The sequence below is a fragment of the Phyllostomus discolor genome, chromosome 9 (assembly GCF_004126475.2).
Source record: "Phyllostomus discolor isolate MPI-MPIP mPhyDis1 chromosome 9, mPhyDis1.pri.v3, whole genome shotgun sequence".
In the NCBI taxonomy this organism is placed as follows: domain Eukaryota; kingdom Metazoa; phylum Chordata; class Mammalia; order Chiroptera; family Phyllostomidae; genus Phyllostomus; species Phyllostomus discolor.
The window spans coordinates 29,818,133-29,838,425 of NC_040911.2; the positions used below are offsets into that span (position 1 = coordinate 29,818,133).

At 33.1% G+C, this 20,293-nt stretch overlaps 1 protein-coding gene across 1 annotated transcript in view; it reads left to right on the forward strand.

Annotated features, from left to right (window-relative positions):
* Window positions 1-20,293, forward strand: part of CCDC178 (coiled-coil domain containing 178) — a 288,569-nt gene that overhangs the window by 87,628 nt on the left and 180,648 nt on the right. Inside the window, exons 15-18 of the mRNA XM_036009438.1 lie at window positions 1,173-1,334; window positions 2,863-2,976; window positions 8,250-8,395; window positions 12,336-12,495. Coding sequence (XP_035865331.1) covers window positions 1,173-1,334; window positions 2,863-2,976; window positions 8,250-8,395; window positions 12,336-12,495 — 582 coding nt within the window. The remainder of the gene's footprint in view (window positions 1-1,172; window positions 1,335-2,862; window positions 2,977-8,249; window positions 8,396-12,335; window positions 12,496-20,293) is intronic.

Sequence of the window (20,293 nt, forward strand, 5' to 3'; positions counted from 1 at the left end):
CAAAAATATATAAATATTTGAAATTATTATTATAAGAAAAATAAAATAAAGGGGCAAAACAATCCAAAACAATGTTATTTTTCAAGATTATTTGAGATTGTCTGCACCTCTGGTCCTCTTCGAAACAAACACAAATTATGCAATTTTTTTTCTGTTAGCATATTTGACATTTACAAACATATAAAGCAGCGTTTCTCTACTTCTATGTGTTTGAAAATGCCAAACTTTCTGATTTATTTATATATTTAGTATTCTATAATCTCTCACCCCTTTTTGCTTACTATTTTGTTATTAAATCATGTTCATTGGTTTCATTTGGTCTTAGACTTCAAGAATTACATATTGGGTTGGTCAAAAAGTTATTTTGGTTTTTCCCATAAGATGGTTCTAGTTGTCTTTAACTTCATTCAAAACAATTTTGTTAGGTTGTATGGTGACAGCTGTATACCGTACATGCCGCATGATATCGGTGTGCATTTAAAGAAAAAATTTATCAGAACTGGTAAATTTTTGTGTAGCCATTTTAATAATGAAGATGGAAGAAAATAAGCAACATTTTTGGTATATTATGCTTTATTATTTCAAGAAAGATAAAAATGCAACCAAAATGGAAAAAAAAGAAGATGGAGAAGGTGCTGTGACTGATCGAATGTGTCAAAAGTGGTTTGAGAGGTTTCATGCTGGAGACTTCTTTCTGGACAATGCTCCGTGGTCGGGCAGACCAGTTGAAGTTGAAGGTGATCAAATCGAGACATTAATTGAGAACGATCAATGTTATACCATGCAGGAGATAACAACATACTCAAAATATCCAAATCAATAGTTATTGGTCAAAATGAAATGAACTTTTTGGCTAACCCAATATATTTCAATATTGGGTTAGTGTGACATATTTCAATATGTCATTAGTGTGTTCTCTAATCTTACTATCTTCCAATACTTACTTAAGAATGTTTTACTTTTATTGTTTATTATATTTTCCTATCATGATTTTTCTAATAATGTGTATACTTTAAAAATATGTCATATTCATATCTATTGTGTTTTTTGTGGTGGCATTTATGTTTTTGATTTTCAAATAATAGCAAATATTCCTGCCTGGTGCAAGAGGGAGACAATGAATGTTTAGATCGTTAATAACTGAATGAATTATTTTAAATCTTTGCTGGCAGAAAAAACTGTATGCTCTGCAAGAAAAACAGATACTTGAAAAGCAGGACCTTTTGAAAAGGAAAGTAATGTATTCCTTAATACTGGAAGAAACACAATCACCTCTAGTTCAAATGGAAAATGATGCTATACGGATCAAAAATGTCCACCAAGAACAGTCTGAGGTAAGTGTTTCCAATTAATTCAGAAACAAATTTGCAGGAATATTTAGATTGGTAAATTATGTATATGATTTTATATCATTACTTGGAAAGTTATGATTTCATATAGGAAGATGTAAAATCATGAACAGAATAAATAGTCCATAAGCACACAAGTGATCTACAGTGGCACTATATAGGATGACTATTAATATCATTACCTGGAACCCTGTACTATATCTTAGAGTGTACTTATGGAAAGCAGTTTTCAAATAGGTGAGTAATGATTTATTTGGTATGATTGCCCACTATGGTACATTGAATTCAAAGTCTTCACTGTTCATTAATAAAATGGTAAAGCTATGTTTACTCAAATATGAAATATAATGTATCTTGACATTTTCATGGTACATTTTTGATGCATGTAGAAAACAGGATGGATGACAAATAAAGCAAATGTTGATAAAATATTCTTAAAACAACAAGTTTATGGCAGTAACTGATATTACTAGCCCTTCCCAAACAAAAATGTAGTAGACAAAATATGTATACGTAATGTCATTAGTCTTTAGGAGAAGTAGAGGGTGTGGTAAGAGTTGTACATTCTTGTCTTTTGCTGCAGGGAGTGCATACATATTATTCATTTGGGCCATTTTGAAAACGGGATTTTTTTTCATTGCAAGTAATGATGTAACTTTATATTCTGGTCTTTAAAAATTATCAAAATATTTTATTTAAAAAACTTTGTGATTGCAAACTGTTCCTATTATGAAAGTTTTTTTTTCTTCAAAGCCTCCCTGTAGAACGGGCAGGAGACAGTTTATCTGCATTATAAACTTCAGAAAATTGAAACCTAAATGCATGAAGGAACTTCTGCAAGTCCATAAAGCATGGAACACATCCTGAATGTGTTGCCGTACTTAGGGCTTCTGAATGCTTTTCCTGGAGCTCATGGAACTAACACCTAGAGAGATGAATGGTTTTGATAATGACTTCTCCTTACATTCATGATAGAAATTTATTAATTGTATCAAAAGTCTCAATATAATTATTTGAGTATAATAATAAATTCCAAAATAGATTAATGACTTTTATTTCCCCTTATTTTATATCATTGTTCTATCTTCTTATAGTTTATTAATTGATTTTTTTTATTTTAATAGTTTATAAATTGTAATAAATCTTAATTTAGCAAAAACTCTTAGAAAGAATAGTTTATATACACTTTCTGTAGTGATTACTGAAAATTTGTAGTGGACCTCTAATGTTGGTTAAAATATTTTAAATATTGTGATGAAAATTCATAATTTCTATGTGAGTTTAATAGTGTTTGTTACTTAGCTAAAATTGATATGATTGTTTTCTCAAGTAACTCGAATATTGGGGTTGTGGATATCATAGTATATTTTTGTAATTCATGTGTGGTGCTCCTTTGACTTTATATCAAAATATATATTGTTATTATTAAAATAGTCACTTGGGATATATTTAATTTATACCAGGATAATTGAATTGTAAATGCTACATATCTTAATTTCTGACTGTCTCCTAGATACTATGTCGGATAATTGAAAAGAGAGACTATGTTAAAAAAAATGTGCAGCAAACAAAGAAAAAATTGCGAAAAAAGGGGAAGAAAACTAAAGAAGCAGTAATAGAAACTGAGGTAAAGATTTTAATATGAAAAAAATTTTAATGTACACTTTAAGACCATAAAAACTATTGAAGAAAATTTAATTTTAGACGGATGTTTCTCAGTTCTAATGGGCTGCACTAAGTTGATTCTGCATGTGCATACATGTGTGCATTCATGCACACTATCTCTGTGCTCATTTTCTCTTGCAGTGTCTTCCCCATTGATCTAGTGTGTCCCCTGTCCCCTTTCCTACAGAATAGAGGTATCAATCTGTGGTGTAGTAAATAGTGCCCTGTTTTTACAAGTGAAGCCAGTCTACAGAAAGAAACATTTGTTAATAACTGACATCAAAATTTTCCCCTCAAACTGGTAGGTAGGCAGCATGAACAAATGGCGACATGTCAAAAGGTTTCAGGGAATTTTCCAAATTATAAATATTTATTCCCTAAAAATTCTTACATCTAATACTCTGTCTTTAGAGAGTCATTGGATGTAGTGAAGTGGAAACAGTCCATTGCCTTTGACCCGCTGTCCTCTGGATGTATTTTAAAGGCAGCCACGATAGGATTTGTGGTTGGTCAACACGGGGGCCATGAGTTAGAAATGCGATTATATCAATTTTAGAGGGTTTGCCCTGTGCTGGGCCACCAAAACACATAAAAATATTACCAAGAAAAATGATAATATTTATAATAAAACAATGGGTTATTAATATGTTGCATGTTTTCTACATGCCAGGCATTATTCGGAGTGCTCAGGCACATTAACTCTTTTCATCTTCATGACAACTCTATGGAGAGTGTGCTATTATCATGTCCATTGTACAGTTGAAGCATCTGATGCCTTGTTTTTTAATAAGCTTGTTCATTTTCACGGAACTCATTAGTGTTGAGTAGAGATTCACTATGTTTGACACTGGGCCCTGGAATAATCTATGCTCCTAGCCATTACTTTATACTAGTCAGATCTTACAGGCTACTTTTATTGACCACATAAAGTAAAATCAGAACTTGATAAGAAATATATGGACTACTGGAAATATTTTGTCATATTTTTATTATTTATTTGCTTCTGTGTTAAGGGATACTTAGAAATACAAATTACATTTATTTATAGATGACTGGTGATAAACTACAGAGCAAAATTAGGTAAAGATCATACTTTAGTATTACAATGTATTATTTTATAGGACAAACTAAAAGTATTTGGCATACATATTCAATATTAAAGGAAAAAAGAGAGAAAATAGAAATTAACAAAAATTGAGAAAGAAAAATAGGAAAAATTAAGAGACATCAGTATATGTAGAAATGAAGGAAACTGCTGTTTTGCATAGTAATTTGTTTTAAAATCTACATGAAGTAAATATATTTCATCTGTAAAATATTAGTGATGAAAACTGGATGAAGAGAAAAAACACAGCAATAGACCAATAATTATGAAATAAACTTAATTTGTTCAAACTCTGACACTAAGACACGAACAAACCTGGATATTTTACAGGCTTCCTGCAAAGGCCAGGTTCACAGCATAAGAAAGAATGAAAAGCTTTTAAATTCATTCTATGATAATATAACCTTGAGACAATAAGTTAAAAATATTAGCATTAAAATATATAGGTGACCTCACTTATGAATATAGATGACAAATTCTTAAATATATCAGCAAATTGAATTTTACAATGTGCTAAAAAGAATACATTGTGCAAAATAATATTCCTTTGAAGAATATGGAGATAATTCAGTATAAACAATGTATTATATTAATATAATTCTCTACACTTGCAGAAATGAATGACAATTAGCCTAAACTATTTGATACAACTCTATAGCCACTAATGATTTTTAGAAAGACTCTTACCTGTCTAGAAATAGAATGAAAACATCCTTACCTCGACAATATGTGTCTACCAGTATATTCCACCAAACATCATTCTTAATGATGAAACATGGAAAATATTTCCATTAAAATCAGGACAAAATATTCACACCAGCTATTACTACTTAACACACTATTGTTATCGACAACAAATCACTTGTCACATGTCACAAGAGATAAAATATATGTGTTCATCACTGTATTAGGAAGCCACCGCAGTTCTTATGTCCTCATCTGAATATTAACTTCAAAAATATTAACTAAAAATTGCCAAAGGTGGCATATGTAACAAATATAAACAAGTGCCAAAAAATATGGCTGACCATTCTTTGTGCACGTGTGATCAGTATTACAGAGTGCACTGGAAGTCGGAGGGTTAGAGAAGAAGGGTTAATGTTATTTGTCTTTTAAATCAGTTTGTCTTTCCAATTACTATTGAGCGCTTTAAATACATTAAATATTGTTGGAAGCTGCTGGAGTTGGGGAAGTAAAAGGAGAACTTGGTTAACTCAAGAAGCACATCATTTTGTTGGAGAGCAGTCAAAGAAACAGACTACATTAATATATTGTGTGCAGAGCCATGACCACCATGAGTAACATGCGAGAGGGTCGTGGAGGAGTGAATCGAATCAACTGAGGGAAGCAGAGAAGGTTTTACAGAGAGTTTTTGTCTAAAAATGAGAAGACTAACAGAAAAAATGGAGGTTGCCATAACATTGAAGATAATACAGACAATATACATAAAACTCCTGAAAGAATAATAATTGGCGCTGGAAATACTTAACAATGGCTTCTCTTTGTAGTAGTAGTAGTAGTAGTAGTAGTAGTATATAATTTTTACCTTGAAGAAATGAGGTAAGTGCGTCCTAGAAACAGACACTATGTTTGCAAAGCAAAGATGTCATAAGAGAATGCTGTGTGTTTGTGGAATGGTAGTAGTTCAGCACAGCCCAAGAGCAGGGCAACTGCCACAGAAGTGAAAAGAGATGGAGCTGGTGAGACAGGCTATCCCAGATGAAGAAACACCTTATGGGCCATGCCCACATTTTAAAGAACCCCATTTTAATGCGAACCCCATTTTAAAGAAATGTGCAAACTGTTGCAATATCAAACATCACTAATGGCATTTATTAAGTGCTCATTATGTTGCTTGGTATACAATCAGTACTACAGGTGCCATTTTCTGTCACCTAAGAGCTAAGCTCTAACACAAATTCTCTTTACCATGCATAAGCATTTCAGTCATGTGCCAAGCTGAACGGTGCTAATAAATTTTTGCTACTTTTAACCCCTATTTAAATCTTAGGTATAGAGTTTGAACTTATTACATCTAGATAACATCATATTTATTAAATTTTCATAAAATTAAAATAAAATTTACATTAAAAATTTAGACCCTGAATATAATTTTTATTACTTAATTTTTAAAACATGTATGATTTGAAAGTTTTTCAGATAAGGGAATGATGAAAATGTTGTATAATAAAATATTAATTAACTGCAATTCAGATTTCTAGACTTTTCCAAGTCAACATGAAAGTACCTTTGGGTGTAAAGCCTCCAAATTGCTGAAACCTTTGTCACCCAGGCTAGAGAAAAAAATACCCCTCCAAATAGTCAAATTATAAATTTACCATTTTATGCTCCTATTCCCTATTTGCTCTGGTGATGTTTCAGCACTCATCAAAAGACTTACAAATGGCTCTTGGAGTCCTCATGCTGTTGTTCACTCAGAGATGAACATTTATACTTTTGACATGTGGCACCCAACAGTTTTTTCTCTCCAGACTCAAATCAATGTGGGGATGTCTCTGATATTTTTGATGCCATGGAAATAGATATACTGCTCACAATTAAAAAGCCTCACTGATGGTACCTATTAAAGGTACCAAAATACAATTTTTGTTTTTCACTGCTGTCTGCAGGAAGCACAATTTCTTTCTTTCCTTTAGTGTAGACTCTTCTAGCACCACCTTCACCTTGCTGAATTGGCTACATGGTCACCATTGTAAGTGGTTGACACCATTGCTTCTGAAGTCTTCTCAGTTTCTCAGGAGAATCTTCATTCAGGATTAAGGCATGCACCCTGGCTGGTGTGGCTCAGTGGATTGAGCACCGGACTGTGAAGCAAAGCGTCTCTGGTTTGATTCCCAGTCAGGCACATGCCTGGGCTGCCAGCCAGGTCCCCAGGACAGGGTGCGAGACAGAGAACAACACATTGATCTTAAAAAAAGATTAAGGCATGAATTATGAAATCTCCCCTGAAAGTCAAGCTTCACGATAGATAGCATGTTGTGTTGAGAGTTGCCTGTTCTCTCTGACTCCTACCTACTTACCTTAATGCATACTTTTGCTTGTTCATACCCTTTTTTAGGTTGATTTTTTTTCTCCCAGTAGTAACAAAATATCCTAGTGGACCCATTGAAGAACACTGGTCAACCATCTTTCAACTACATTCTGGTATTAACAAACAAAATGAACAAACAAAAACCAGCCTTTATTTATCAGTAGAAAAATTCTAGAGCTTCCAGAAAAAGAAAGAAAACAGAGAATATATTTAAATTCAAAGACTGTACCTGATGTACAAAATCTTCGACAAACATCGCTTGCTTCTCCGTTTCTCTTAGCCTCATCTCTGGGTGGTGGCCTCATCCTCCCAGCGTTCCCACGTGGCAGCTCTAATGCCACAGTTCTATAGCAACTTGACCAGATTTTTATAGGAAAATAAATATGAAAGATTAGCCATTCCTGAAACCTTTAAGAGTGGAGAGTGAATTGGGAAGCATATGGAGGAAAATGGGAAAAAAAAAATAGGAGCATGAAGCAGTTGAGATCTGTGGACTCAGTGAGAAAAGTAGCACTAATTAGAAGCAATGCCAGAAACAGGGAATGACCTTCAGTAAGTTAGTCACCCAGTCAGTAAATTAGTCAGTCAGTATATGTACCAGCAGATATGAAGGGATTGTGCAAAAATCAAATCTCCAACCGGGAATTGCACGGGCCTGTTTGGGACATTGCACTGGAATTAAATATCAATCAATTTTTTTAAAAGACCAGCACAATATATGTCCTTTCCCACCTTCACTGTACATGTTTGAAAACCAGTAGCCATATGTTTGCATCTTGAGAAGACATGACTCTAAAGTATGTGCGCATGGGAGAGTGAGAACAGACTAGTGCAGGGAGAGAAGGAGTGGGAGAGAGAGAGAGAGAGAGGAGGGAGACAGAATAGATAGTTCTAACCTATCTTTTACAAAATCTAATAAGATGTAACAATGACAAAAATAATGTCAAAATAATTTAGTGCTTACATTGAAAAGAAGTCACTATTTGCTTTTAATTTTTCATATAGCCAAACATAATTATCTTTGGTACTCTAAATCCCAAAGATTTAAAAATAAAACATCCCAGAATTTGTTTTACAGGAAAGATACTCAATAATATTTAATGAAATAGCGACAACTAAAAGTAAAACAGTGGTTTATCATACAAAAATAAATACATTGAATAAGGACCTGGAAGAAAAAGAAGAGGAAAAGAAAAATTTTGATAAGATACTTCGCAATTTGAAGTAAGTTCTTAAATTGTATCAAACTACTAAATGTTTATTATTTATAAAAGAGATAAAATAAAATTTCCATTTTTAAAAATAATCCATATTTTCTATCATAGTTTGATGTGCTATGTGACAATTTTGGTTTAAAAAGAGAATCATAAATTGCTTTTCCTTTTTACTGCTCCCCCTTGGTTTAATTTGAATAACTGAGAATGCTTCTCTTTTTCCAAGTATAAAAATTTTTCTTTCTTATGATATTAATGGACCCTCCCACAAATTTTAGTATTTCTCACTTACTGACATAGTTAATAACATAAAGATTTTCACTCAAACTTTTTTGACAAGTTTTAAGGTGACAGTTTAGAAACAGATGTTCTACAAAACCTCACGTAATTTATTCAAAAGCCTCTTTTCCAGTCCCCGCGTTAGTCAAATGCCCCATATGTGACATGACGAGGGTTAGCAAAGCCTTTCTCTTGAAGAATAATCATGCTTAAGAGCCTTAGTGTGTCCATATACTCTCACTTAGAACTTAAAATATTCTTCATTTTCTCCCTCTTGGTTCTTATTTCCTATTGTGCAATACGTTGGAAACAGGGCTTGGAGGGCTGTTGAGGGAATACACATTGGTCACACTTAGGAATTGTGCTTGGATTTAAATATAGAAGGCTAATACAGCATTAGTAAAATCATACCACTCAAGGAGTAAAGTCTCAGAGAAATATTTATGCACAGCCTAATGCCATATACCTTAATAGAGTTGTGTCAGTGTACTCAAAAAAATTTTGTTTAGCTATTACCATAGGGTAAAAACTTCTTTTCCAAATGATCATGTAGCTTGATCTGAAAAAGACTAAATCATATTCAGTAATCATGTAAGAAACCAAGGAAACGTGGTATACTTTGCAAGACATTTATCTACATTGTTTGTTATCTGTAAAAATATTTTGGAGCTCAAAGGTATCAACCTAAAATTATATAATTCACATTAAACTTAAAAAGATCTAATTCGTGAGCTAGAGATTTTTTTTTCTTCAGAATTCTTATCACTTCAATCCTAACATTTTCTTCCACCCTGTGGCTAGATTATATTGCTCTTGAGACAAAAGTGGATTAATTCATGTCCCAGTGAATTAATTCTCTCTCTCAACCTGACAAAATCTGCCTTTCCACAGGAAAAAGAAAAAGAATAGATGGCCCTGTGGCCTTGCTTACAAATCTATTAGTTAACAGAGATAATGGCAAGTAATATTTAAAGCTGCCATTGATTATCTTCCTAACATGCCAGGTGCTCTGCAAGGAAGCCTGTGTACCTTATCTCATCCAGTTCTTTCAACAAATCCTTGAATTTGGTTATAACATTCCCATGTGACTGCTGAGTAAACAGAAGTTCAAGGAAATTTAATGATTGCCTCCAGATTGCACAGATAACTAACTGGTGGTAGAGCTAGCTCCAGATTAAGTCCATCCTGTTCCAAAGTGTTATTTCAACCATCCAAATTGAGTCCCTAAACCAGGACTGGAAGAGAAGATTATTGCAGATAATCACACACAGTACCTGTGCAGTCATGTACTGCAAAACAATGTTTTAGTCAGCGACTGACCCCAGGCACAACAATGGTTTCCTAAGGCTATAATGTAGCTGAAAACTTCCTACTGCCCGGTACGTCATAGCCATTGCTAATGTCAACTCAACACATGACTTTTGTGTTTTTGGTGAGGCCACTGTAAACCAACCTGCTGTGTTGCCAGTCATATAAAAGTACAGCACATACAGTTATGTACAGTACATAATACTTACAATGAAAATAAATGACTGTTACTGGTTTATGTATTTATCATAGCATACTTTTAATTATTTTAATTATTGCAGCACAAGTTGCAGGAACAACAGGCTCCAGCATCTAGCCTGGACGTGTATGTAGTCCGCTGTGCCATCTAGCTTCGTGTGAGTGCACTCTATGATGTGTGCACAAGGACATCAGTGTCACCTGACAACACATTTCTCAGAACATATCACATTGTTAAGTGGCACATGACTTAAGGATAAACTATTGGTACTTTCAATAGGTGACCATGTCGAGTTAATCATTATTTATTAAGAACCCATAGTGTGCATAGAGCCAAGCACCATGAAGAACAAAGAATATCAGGTGGGAAGGTGTATCTTTATGTGTCTGAAGATATTTTCAGAGAGGCAAACCTTGCATATGTAAAACAATTGAAATATGTCAATAAAAAGAATAGTTAACAAGGCCCCTGCCGGCTCTCACTCAGTTTTTACAACTGTTTCTTACCTAGAAAGTGAAGGGGTCCAAACCCAGACACACAGGACTCCAGTGTTTGTCCTTCATCACTACGAGAAAGGAAACACTATTTTCATGCATATACACACATCTGAACACATGTAGTGTGCATAACACATATGAAATTAATACGATGCTATATTGAATACAATCTAATATTAAAATACTTAGTGTAGAGAATAAAGTATATGGGATCAAGATATAGTAATGTTTGCTGGGAGTAAGTATGAGAGTTTTGTCTTTGGTCATGCCTGCTCCTCCCTGTGTGAACTGGATCGCCATGTTTCAGAACGTCCAGATTACAGAATACTTATGGTATAGAGGACATGACATAAGAATTTTGGATGTTGTTTGTGTAAATGATGAATTAGAAAAACCAAGGTCAAGGCAGATGAAAAGAGAGGGGCTTATTTCATGCAGCAGGAGAAGTTTGCATGTAAAGTGTGAATGAAGAGTCACAGTTTCAAATTCACTACTAACAGTCATAGAGGAGAGAAGAAAAAAATGAGTATTTGAATGCTGAGCTGCTGAATCAAACAGAGCCAGACAGAACTGGATTTGAATTGTCTGTCATTTACTAATTAGCTTACACAAGCTAATTATATTGAAGTTCAGGTTCCTCATCAGTAAATTGCTGTAATAATTATTCTTCCATAGGGTTGTGGTTATATTAAATGAGATATTACATTCAAAGCACTTTAACATTTCAGCCCCTCAAAAATTTTAGTCCTGCTGTCTTTATAGCTAACTGTGCAAATGATTCAATTTTCTATACCAGTAGAGATGAAAACGGATGTGGGTAAAAGGCTGTACTGAGTTTTTGCAGCTCTGCTTATTCTAGATTATGAGTTGCTTATCAACTCTGGAAATTATTTCTAAAGTATATTTATTTTTGCACTATTATAGTAACCACTTTTTAATGTTTATTCTACTACTATTGTTATTTACTTTACTATTAATTTCAGTGTAAAAATTATTTTATCTCCTTGTCAAAATGTATTTAGTTACATATGACAAAATACACAGACATGTACATGCATGCATGCACATGTATGCTCACACAAACACATTTGCACACCAGCTTAAACAATAGGTGAATGCATAATATAGAAGAGGAGGCTGTGGGCAAGGTAAGCTACAGGGTTGGTTGATTCAGCAGCTCAACACTACGTACTCATTTTTTCTCTCTCCACTACACCTTTGTCAGCAAATTTGAAAGCACGATTCCTTGATTACACTTAGTGAGCCTCTTCCACATGCAATTAGGTCTTTGTCTTGCATCTTGTTGAGCTATTGTAACGTACATTATTACTCCTGGATAATCAGTCACAGGGCTGGTTGGCTTAATCTAACCAGAATGTGTTTGGACTTACATGCTGCATGGAGGAGGAGGTCTTTTGGAATGCCAAGAAAATAGAGGTATGGTGGGTCAACGTCCAAGAGAATCCACTGGATTTTGTCAGAGATTTTCTTGCACTTGGATCTCTTAAGTGCAGCTCTGTGGAGGTGATAGAAGAGACTGGGAAATTTTCCCAAAGCCCTCTGGTTCTAAGATTTTTCAATATTGGGTCTTTAAAAATGTATCATAAGTATATTTTAGGAAATAAAATATACGTTGACTAGTAGTAATTGCAATTCTTTCTTAATAGGGAGCAATTTTTAACTATAAAATTTAAAAAGGAACAAGCACAAGCTGTTTACGATCATCTCATGAGTGAGCAGAAAGCCTGCGAACAAAGGCTCTCTGAGGAAGGACAGAAATATAGAAATCTCCTTGCCATGAGGCAAAAAACTCTGGCAGATATTAAAGTGAGTATTCTTTTCTGAGTATTTTAGAGTGAAGGAAATACAAGGAGAGTCCAAGTAGCAGAGAGTTTGAAGCACTCATTTTGCATCCTGAGTTAGCAAAGATGTTTAAAATTTAAAAATAAATCTGTTAGCATAATAAATGTAACTTTTCACTTTTCCTTTTAAGTAATTATAATATATTCATACAACATGTGGTTTTCAATGCATTTTATGTGTATCCTGATTTTGTCATTGTACTTTATTTAATTTGGAAAGCTACTGCTTTAAAAGTATAGGAGGGGTGGAGGGATTGAGCAGGAAGGAATAAGGACTCATGGACATGGACAACAGTGTGGGATTGTGTAAGGGAACTAAATGGTAATGGAAAACATACACTAAATAATTAAAAATGAAAAAAAGAACTTATACAACTAAATACCTCCCCAAAACACAAACAAACAACAAGTAATCCAATTTAAAAAATGGCCAAAGGACCTGAATAGATGCTTCTCCAAAGAGGACATGCAGATGGCCAATAGACATATGAAAAGATGCTCCATGTCATTAATCATTAGAGAAATACAAGTTTAAACCACAGTGAGATGTCGCCTTGCACCTGTCAGAATGGCTGTCATCAATAATCAGCAAACAACAAGTGTTGGTGAGGATGTGGAGAAAAGGGAACCCTCATGCACTGTTGGTGGGATTGAAAATTGATGCAGCTGCTATTTAAAATAGTATGGAGGTTCCTCAAAAAATTAAAAATAGAACTCCCTTATGACCCAGCAATTCCACTTCTGGATATTTGTCTGAAGAAATCCAAAACACTAATTTGAAAAGATATATGGACCCCCATGTTCATTGCAGTGTTACTTAAAATAGCCAAGATATGGAAACAACCCAAGCACCCATCAGTAGATGATTGGATAAAGAAGATGTGGTACATATATAAATGGAATATTACTTGAATGTAAAACAGAATGAAACCTTACTATTTGAGACTTATCAATAAGCCTAGAGGGTATTGAGCTAAATGAAATAAGTCAACCAAGAAAGACAAATTCCATATGATTTCACTTACATGGAATCTAAAGAACAAAACAAATGAACAAACAGAGACAGACTTACATTAACAGATACAGAGATGAGACTGGCGATTGCCTGATGAAAAAGGGGTTAGGGGGCTGAGTGGTAAAGGTGAAGGGATCTCGAACTACAAACTGACAGTTAAAAGGTGGTTAGGGAGGTAAAGTACAACATAGACAATATAGTCAATAATGTCAATGTCATAATAACTGTGTGGTACCAGGTGGGTATTAGACTTATTGGGGGATCACTTCATAAATTATGTAAATGTCTGACCACTATACCATATACTGCAAAATAATATAAAATAATACTTAATGTCAATTATAATTTAGAGATTTAAAGAAAAAACTGTTATATTTATTCTAGAACTATTTATATATTTTTAATGAGCAATGTGAGAATATTTACATTTTGTATCTGAATAAACATACTTTGAATGTTTACTAATTACTTGTTTAAAAATGAGAATATTTTGTGTCCTTTTTCTTTAGAAACAATTTGCATATTTTAATTGCACTTACTAGTTAGAAACAGGGAAATTATGTGAAAAAATATATATTTTCAGATCTGATTTTTTATTGTTTTGTAAAAATATACATACTAAAATTTTATATAGATATGACTAAGTGATGTAGATTAAGTAGTATAGATTACTTAAGTGATTCTTATCCAATTTCACATTTTTACATTTAATTGTAATAATAAATGCCATGGATTTTTCAATGTATTTATATTACTTATTTTTGAGAGACACATGGGTATATCATAATATACTTTTATCAGCTACTTTTAATCCTGATATTTATATATTCAATTGCTATATATATTTAATATACTCAGTTACTTTTATTTGTGTTTCCAAAGACCTTGATAATATATTTTTTTAAAGATTATATGTGATAGATCATACATTGAATAAATAGGTATGTGAGTAAATGAACACACAATTTTTATTGCTAGCTCTGGTCTTGCCTATAAGATAAATATTAATAAAATAACAATACTTTTATTAATAATAGTGCTAAGTAACATTCTTCCATTTAAGATTTAGCCGTTACCTAGAAAAAGGTTTTGTTTTGTTGGCCTAATAGGAAAATAATTGGCGCCATCTAGTGGCAGTAAACGACGCCTCCTCTTGGAGGAGGTGAAACTCTGATGGCTGGGTCTCAGAGACGTGATGTGTGAAAGGCTGGGAAAGCTCAGACTCGGCCGTGCCCCTCAAAACAAGAGAGCTTAAGTTATTTACTGACAAGCATCATTCCCCGCCTCGTATTTTATCACAGCAGTAGAATTAGTTGTTTGAATTCAACCACATTTTCCAATCGTACTGGTGCTGAGAACACAGTGGGATCTCAATAATCATTTATTGACTAGCATTTCAACACTTAATGGAACAATAATAATTAGTGAAATGGCAAAATATGGTCAGCAGGAGAGAGAGAAAGAAAAAGCCCTGTATAACTGGCCTCTCAGTAACTGAGATTTGTATTTTTTCTCATCCCAAAGCCTGTCCCTGTCTTCCCATTCTGAAGTGTGCCTTGGACACATCACATGCTCTTTTTTTCCCCTTAGTACTAATCTCTATCTGAGCTTTTTTTTCTCATTAATTTTTACTTATTTATATCTGATTTTCTGAAATACCCTTATGGTACATTTTAAAAGACACAAAATCTTATTATGAGGATGGGAGAGTTTTCTGTCACAGTCTCTGTATCCTAAAAGCTCAGAACTAAACCTGGCACAAGGGAGGCACTCCATCAATACTCATTCAGTAGCTGAATGAATAAGTGGATACACATATTCTTATTTGGTGATTTTGATGTCACCATGCATGGCAATGGCTACAGGCAGCAGCCTGTCAGAGATACGTCCCATACTGCACCAGCCTGACACTTCAGCAAGGGCTCCTGCTGCGTTCACTCTCTCTTCCTGATAATATGTGAGAAATTTACTACCATTCAGTCTGTTCCCTCTAGGTGAAAATGGTTCAATTGTCTATCGCTTCCTAGCAATTAAAGGATTCTGCTAAATATTTCAATAATGCTTCTCAAATAACCTTGAATTTATATGCAATTTTCTTTCATCAGTGCTTGGATAGCAGTTTGTCATGCATTCATCTCATGTGATCAGAAGCATAGAGTTTGAACATGCACAGTTTAGTGACTGTATCTCATCATTAGTGGCACTGTTTAGGGTCAGTTGTCAGTATCAAAGAGTAGAAAGACAAAGCAATCCTTCATAGAAAACCTATTCTCACCTATGTTTGGAAATTGGATGATATAAAAATTTGTCAAAATGTGTTGTGAAAAGCATATTTAAAATCATTTTATTTTATTGATTGATTTGAAAGAGATGAGAGAGAGAGAGAGAAACATCAACTTGTTCCACTTAAGCTTTCATTGGTTGATTCTTATATGTGCCCTGACTGTGGATCAAACCTACAACCTTGGCTTATTAGGACAATGCTCTAACCTATTGAAATACCTAGGTCAGGCCAAAGAAACAAGTCTTATTAGACATCACTGTGTATGTGATGTTACTGTTCTGGGGGTGTCCCCTCTGGACAAAAGAATTGATCACAGTTATGGATCATTTGAAGGAAATGTTTAACATAAGACTTTATAAAAGCCACAGTGGAATTAATTGAGGACTGAGAAAACACACCACAGAATTAGAAGTATAAATAGCTAATACAATAGTTCAGGAAAAATATACACAAACTTTAGATAACATATAATGTGGTTTTGGACTTAATTGTAGTCTTTTTCAGTAGACAATTCATGTCAGATATCTTTAAATGACAGATTTTTTAATGTCATGAACTTTTTACTGCCTATAATTTGTACATGCAGTTGTTTAAGATTAAAATGTCAGTGTAGCACCTAAATATATTAAGCAAAATACTAACAGATGTGAAGGGAGAAATAGAAAACAATACAATAATAGTAGGAGACCTCAATATCTCAGTTTCAACAATGGATAAATCATCTAGACGGAAATCAATAAGGAAACATTGGACTTGAACTGCATGTTAGAACAAAACAGACATATAGAATATTCAATCCAACGGCAGCAGAAGACACATTCTTCTTAAGCACACACAGAATATTCTCCAGGATAGACATATATTAGGTCACAAAACAGGTCTTAACAAATTTAAGAAGATTGAAATTATACCATGTATAATTGTATACAATACAACCACAATTGTATGAAACTAGAAATTAATTATAGGATGAAAACAGAAAATTCTCAAATATGTGGAACTTACACTCCCAGACAACAAATGTAGAGTCTTCAGAGCCTACCCCTAGTAGTCAAGAAGCTGAATTTTTTAAAAATGCTGAGATATAATGTAACAACTGTGCACCCAGGTTCTGTCTTCAAATATTCTCTAACACTTCCCTTTAAAGGGAAGTGTTTCATGAGTTGCCTTGCTTCAACTGACAATATAGTAGGTGACTCACCAATCTTCTCCTTGATTTCTATTCCTTCTCCCAAACTCAGTTTTTGCATGGTGGGTTATTAGGTACTTGTTTCCTCTTCTATAGTTTCTATCACACCCCCAAAATCATCTTCTAATGAAGCCAGTCATCAAAAAAATTCATTATAAATGCCACCATATAGTTTTTCAGTCATCTGGTAATGTGCCACATTATTTATATATATAATTTGACGTCAGCCTCTATTAAGTCTATAATCCTCATTCCCTCTCACACTTCACTTTAATTACAAAAGTGCTTTCTTGAAACATATTTGCAACTTGTACTTTTATTTAACTTCAATTAATCCTACATAATGCTGTCTAATTGATTTTTCTACAACCACATTGTACTCCTCAGAAATTCTTTATGTCTCCTACCTGTTTACAAATTAAGTGTTTACAACTTTCTACTGGCTCTTCATGATACATCTCAAACCTACATTCTCAAATTTATCTCTCATTGTTTATCTGTATTACTAATATAAGAGCACATTCAGATGGAAATTTGAAACAGTGATATAATACAAGTAGAATTTTTATACTTTATGTTATTAAAAGCAATAAAATAAAACCAAAGTAGTTGATATACCAAAGAAGTAATAATGACAAAAGTAGGAAGGTCATATCAACACAGAAAGCATGAAGTAAGATGAAAGAAGCAAGAACAAATATAACTATCTTATAAATTAATTAAATTACTAAATCAGAATGGATGGAAAACAACAAAATTGTCTAATTATTGCCCTGTAAAGGTTACATGCATATTAAAAAAATAAGCCAGAATAGTTGATGATGAAATGTAAAATTAGTTTAGTCTAACAAAAAGAACAGGTGTTGATAACATTAACTGTAAAATAATATGCAGGAGAGTATTGTCATTATATATCAAACATATTGTGACAAAAATGCTCATTTAGTAATTATGAGCCTGTATGCACTGAATAACATGACCTACAAACATATAAAGCAAAACCCATAATTGCTTCATGTAGGAAATCTCACATATTGCTAATAAACTATGACATTCAATTAGATTGAAATATAGGAACTTATATGACATGAAAAGTATAATAACCTGGTCAGACTAAACATATTTATTTCTATATAAATTATCTATGGCACATAAACTATAGTAATAATTGATAATACTATACAAATTAAATAAAAATCATTTAACAAATTTATGTGTTCATAATTAATAAATAAAATTATATATATTTAAAATGTACAATGCAATGATTTGATATGGATATATAGTTATCTTTTTTGTGTGTATATGGTAAGAATGCTTAAGATCTACTTTCTTAGCAAATTGAAAATATATAATACAGCATTATTATCTATAGCTATTATGTAATACATTAGATCCCCAGAAGTCATTCATCTTAAAACTGAAGACTTATACCCTTGGATCAGCATCTCCCCTTTTCATTCCCCCTGCCCCACTGCCCCTTGGTAATCACCATTTTACTCTTTCTATGAGCTCAGGTTTTTTTTTCAGATTCTGAAATAAGTGAGATTGTACAATATTTGTCTACCTCTGTTTGGTTCATTTCATTTAGCATAATGTCTGCTAGGTGCATCTGTTTTGTAGCATATGACTGAAGTTCCTTCTTTCTCATGGCTGAATAGTATTCATATGCATATATATGTATAAATATATGAATACTTTCTCTATTCATCCATATAAATATATGAATATTTTTCTCTATTCATCCAATGACAGACACTTAGGTTGTTTCCATTTCTTGGCTATTAAGGATGCAATAAACATGGGAGTATGGATATCTCCTTGAAATACTGGTTTTATTTTGTCTACATTCATACCTAGAAGTGGGATTGCTGGATCATATGGTATTTCTAATTTTTTGACGAATATCCATACTGTTTTTCACAATGGTTATACCAATTTACATTCCCACCAACAGTGTATAAGTATATCTCACTGTTGTTTTGACTTGCATTTCCTTGATGATTAATGATGTTGAGTGCCCTTTCATTTATCTGTTGGCCATTTGTATATCTTCCTTGTGCATCTATTTCAGAAAAATGTCTATTCAAGTCCTTTGTGAAATTTCAATGTAACTATTTCTTTTTTTCTTTTTTGCTACTGAATTGTATGAATTACTTATGTATTTTGAATACTAACAACTTTATTAGGCACATCATTTGCAAATGTGTTCTCCCATTTGGTAGGTTGTCTTTCAATTTATTTGTTTTGCTGTGCAGAAGCTTTTTAATTTGCTTCATTTTTATTCATGTACTTTTACATTGTTTCATGTCATTTCTGTGTCATATAAAAATATTTCAAGACCAATGTCAAGGGTATTTTCCTATATTTTCTTCTAGGAGTTTTAAGTTATAGGTCTTACATTTAAGACTAATCTATTTCAATTTGATTTTCATGAGTGGTATTAAATAAGAGTCTCATTTCACTTTTTTGCATGTGGCTCTTAGAATCTAGTTTACATCTTCCTATCCTATTTGGATGCATTTCTTCCCCTTGCCTAATTACTCTGGCTGGGACTTTCAGTACTATGTTGAATAGAAGTGGCATCTGGTTCTTCATATGAAAGAACACTTCCAGTTTTTCAACATTGAGAATGATATTAGCTGCGGGCTTATCATACAGTCATACCTCAGAAATATCACAGGTTCTATTCCAGAGCACTGCAGTAAGCAAATATCAGGAAAAAGTGAGTCACACAAAATTTTTGCATTCCCAGATCATATAAAAGTTACTTTTATGCTATACTGTAGTATGTTGTATGCAATAGCATTATGTTTTTAAAAACAATGTACATTCCTTAATTACAAAATTAATTTATTGTGGAAGAATACTATCATTTGAGCCTGTTGGAAAGATGGCACTGATACACTTGTTTGATAGAGGATTGTCACAGACCTTCAATTTGTAAAGGTTTAGTATCTATGATGCACAATAAAACGAGGTATACCTGTCTATAGTCTTTATTATGTTGAGGCACCTTCCTTCTTACCTAGTTTGTTAAAATTTTTATCATGAATAGATGTTGGATTTTGTCAAATGCTTTTCCTACATATATTGAGATAATAATATTATTTTTATTCTTCTTTTTATAAACCCTTTTATTTCCATTGTATCAGTTGTAATATTTTCTCTTTCATTTTTTATTTTACTTGAATACTCTCTCTTTTTTCTTATTCTAGCTAAAGATATAATTCTGTTTATCTTTTCAATAAACCAGCTTTTAGTGTTGTTCTCTT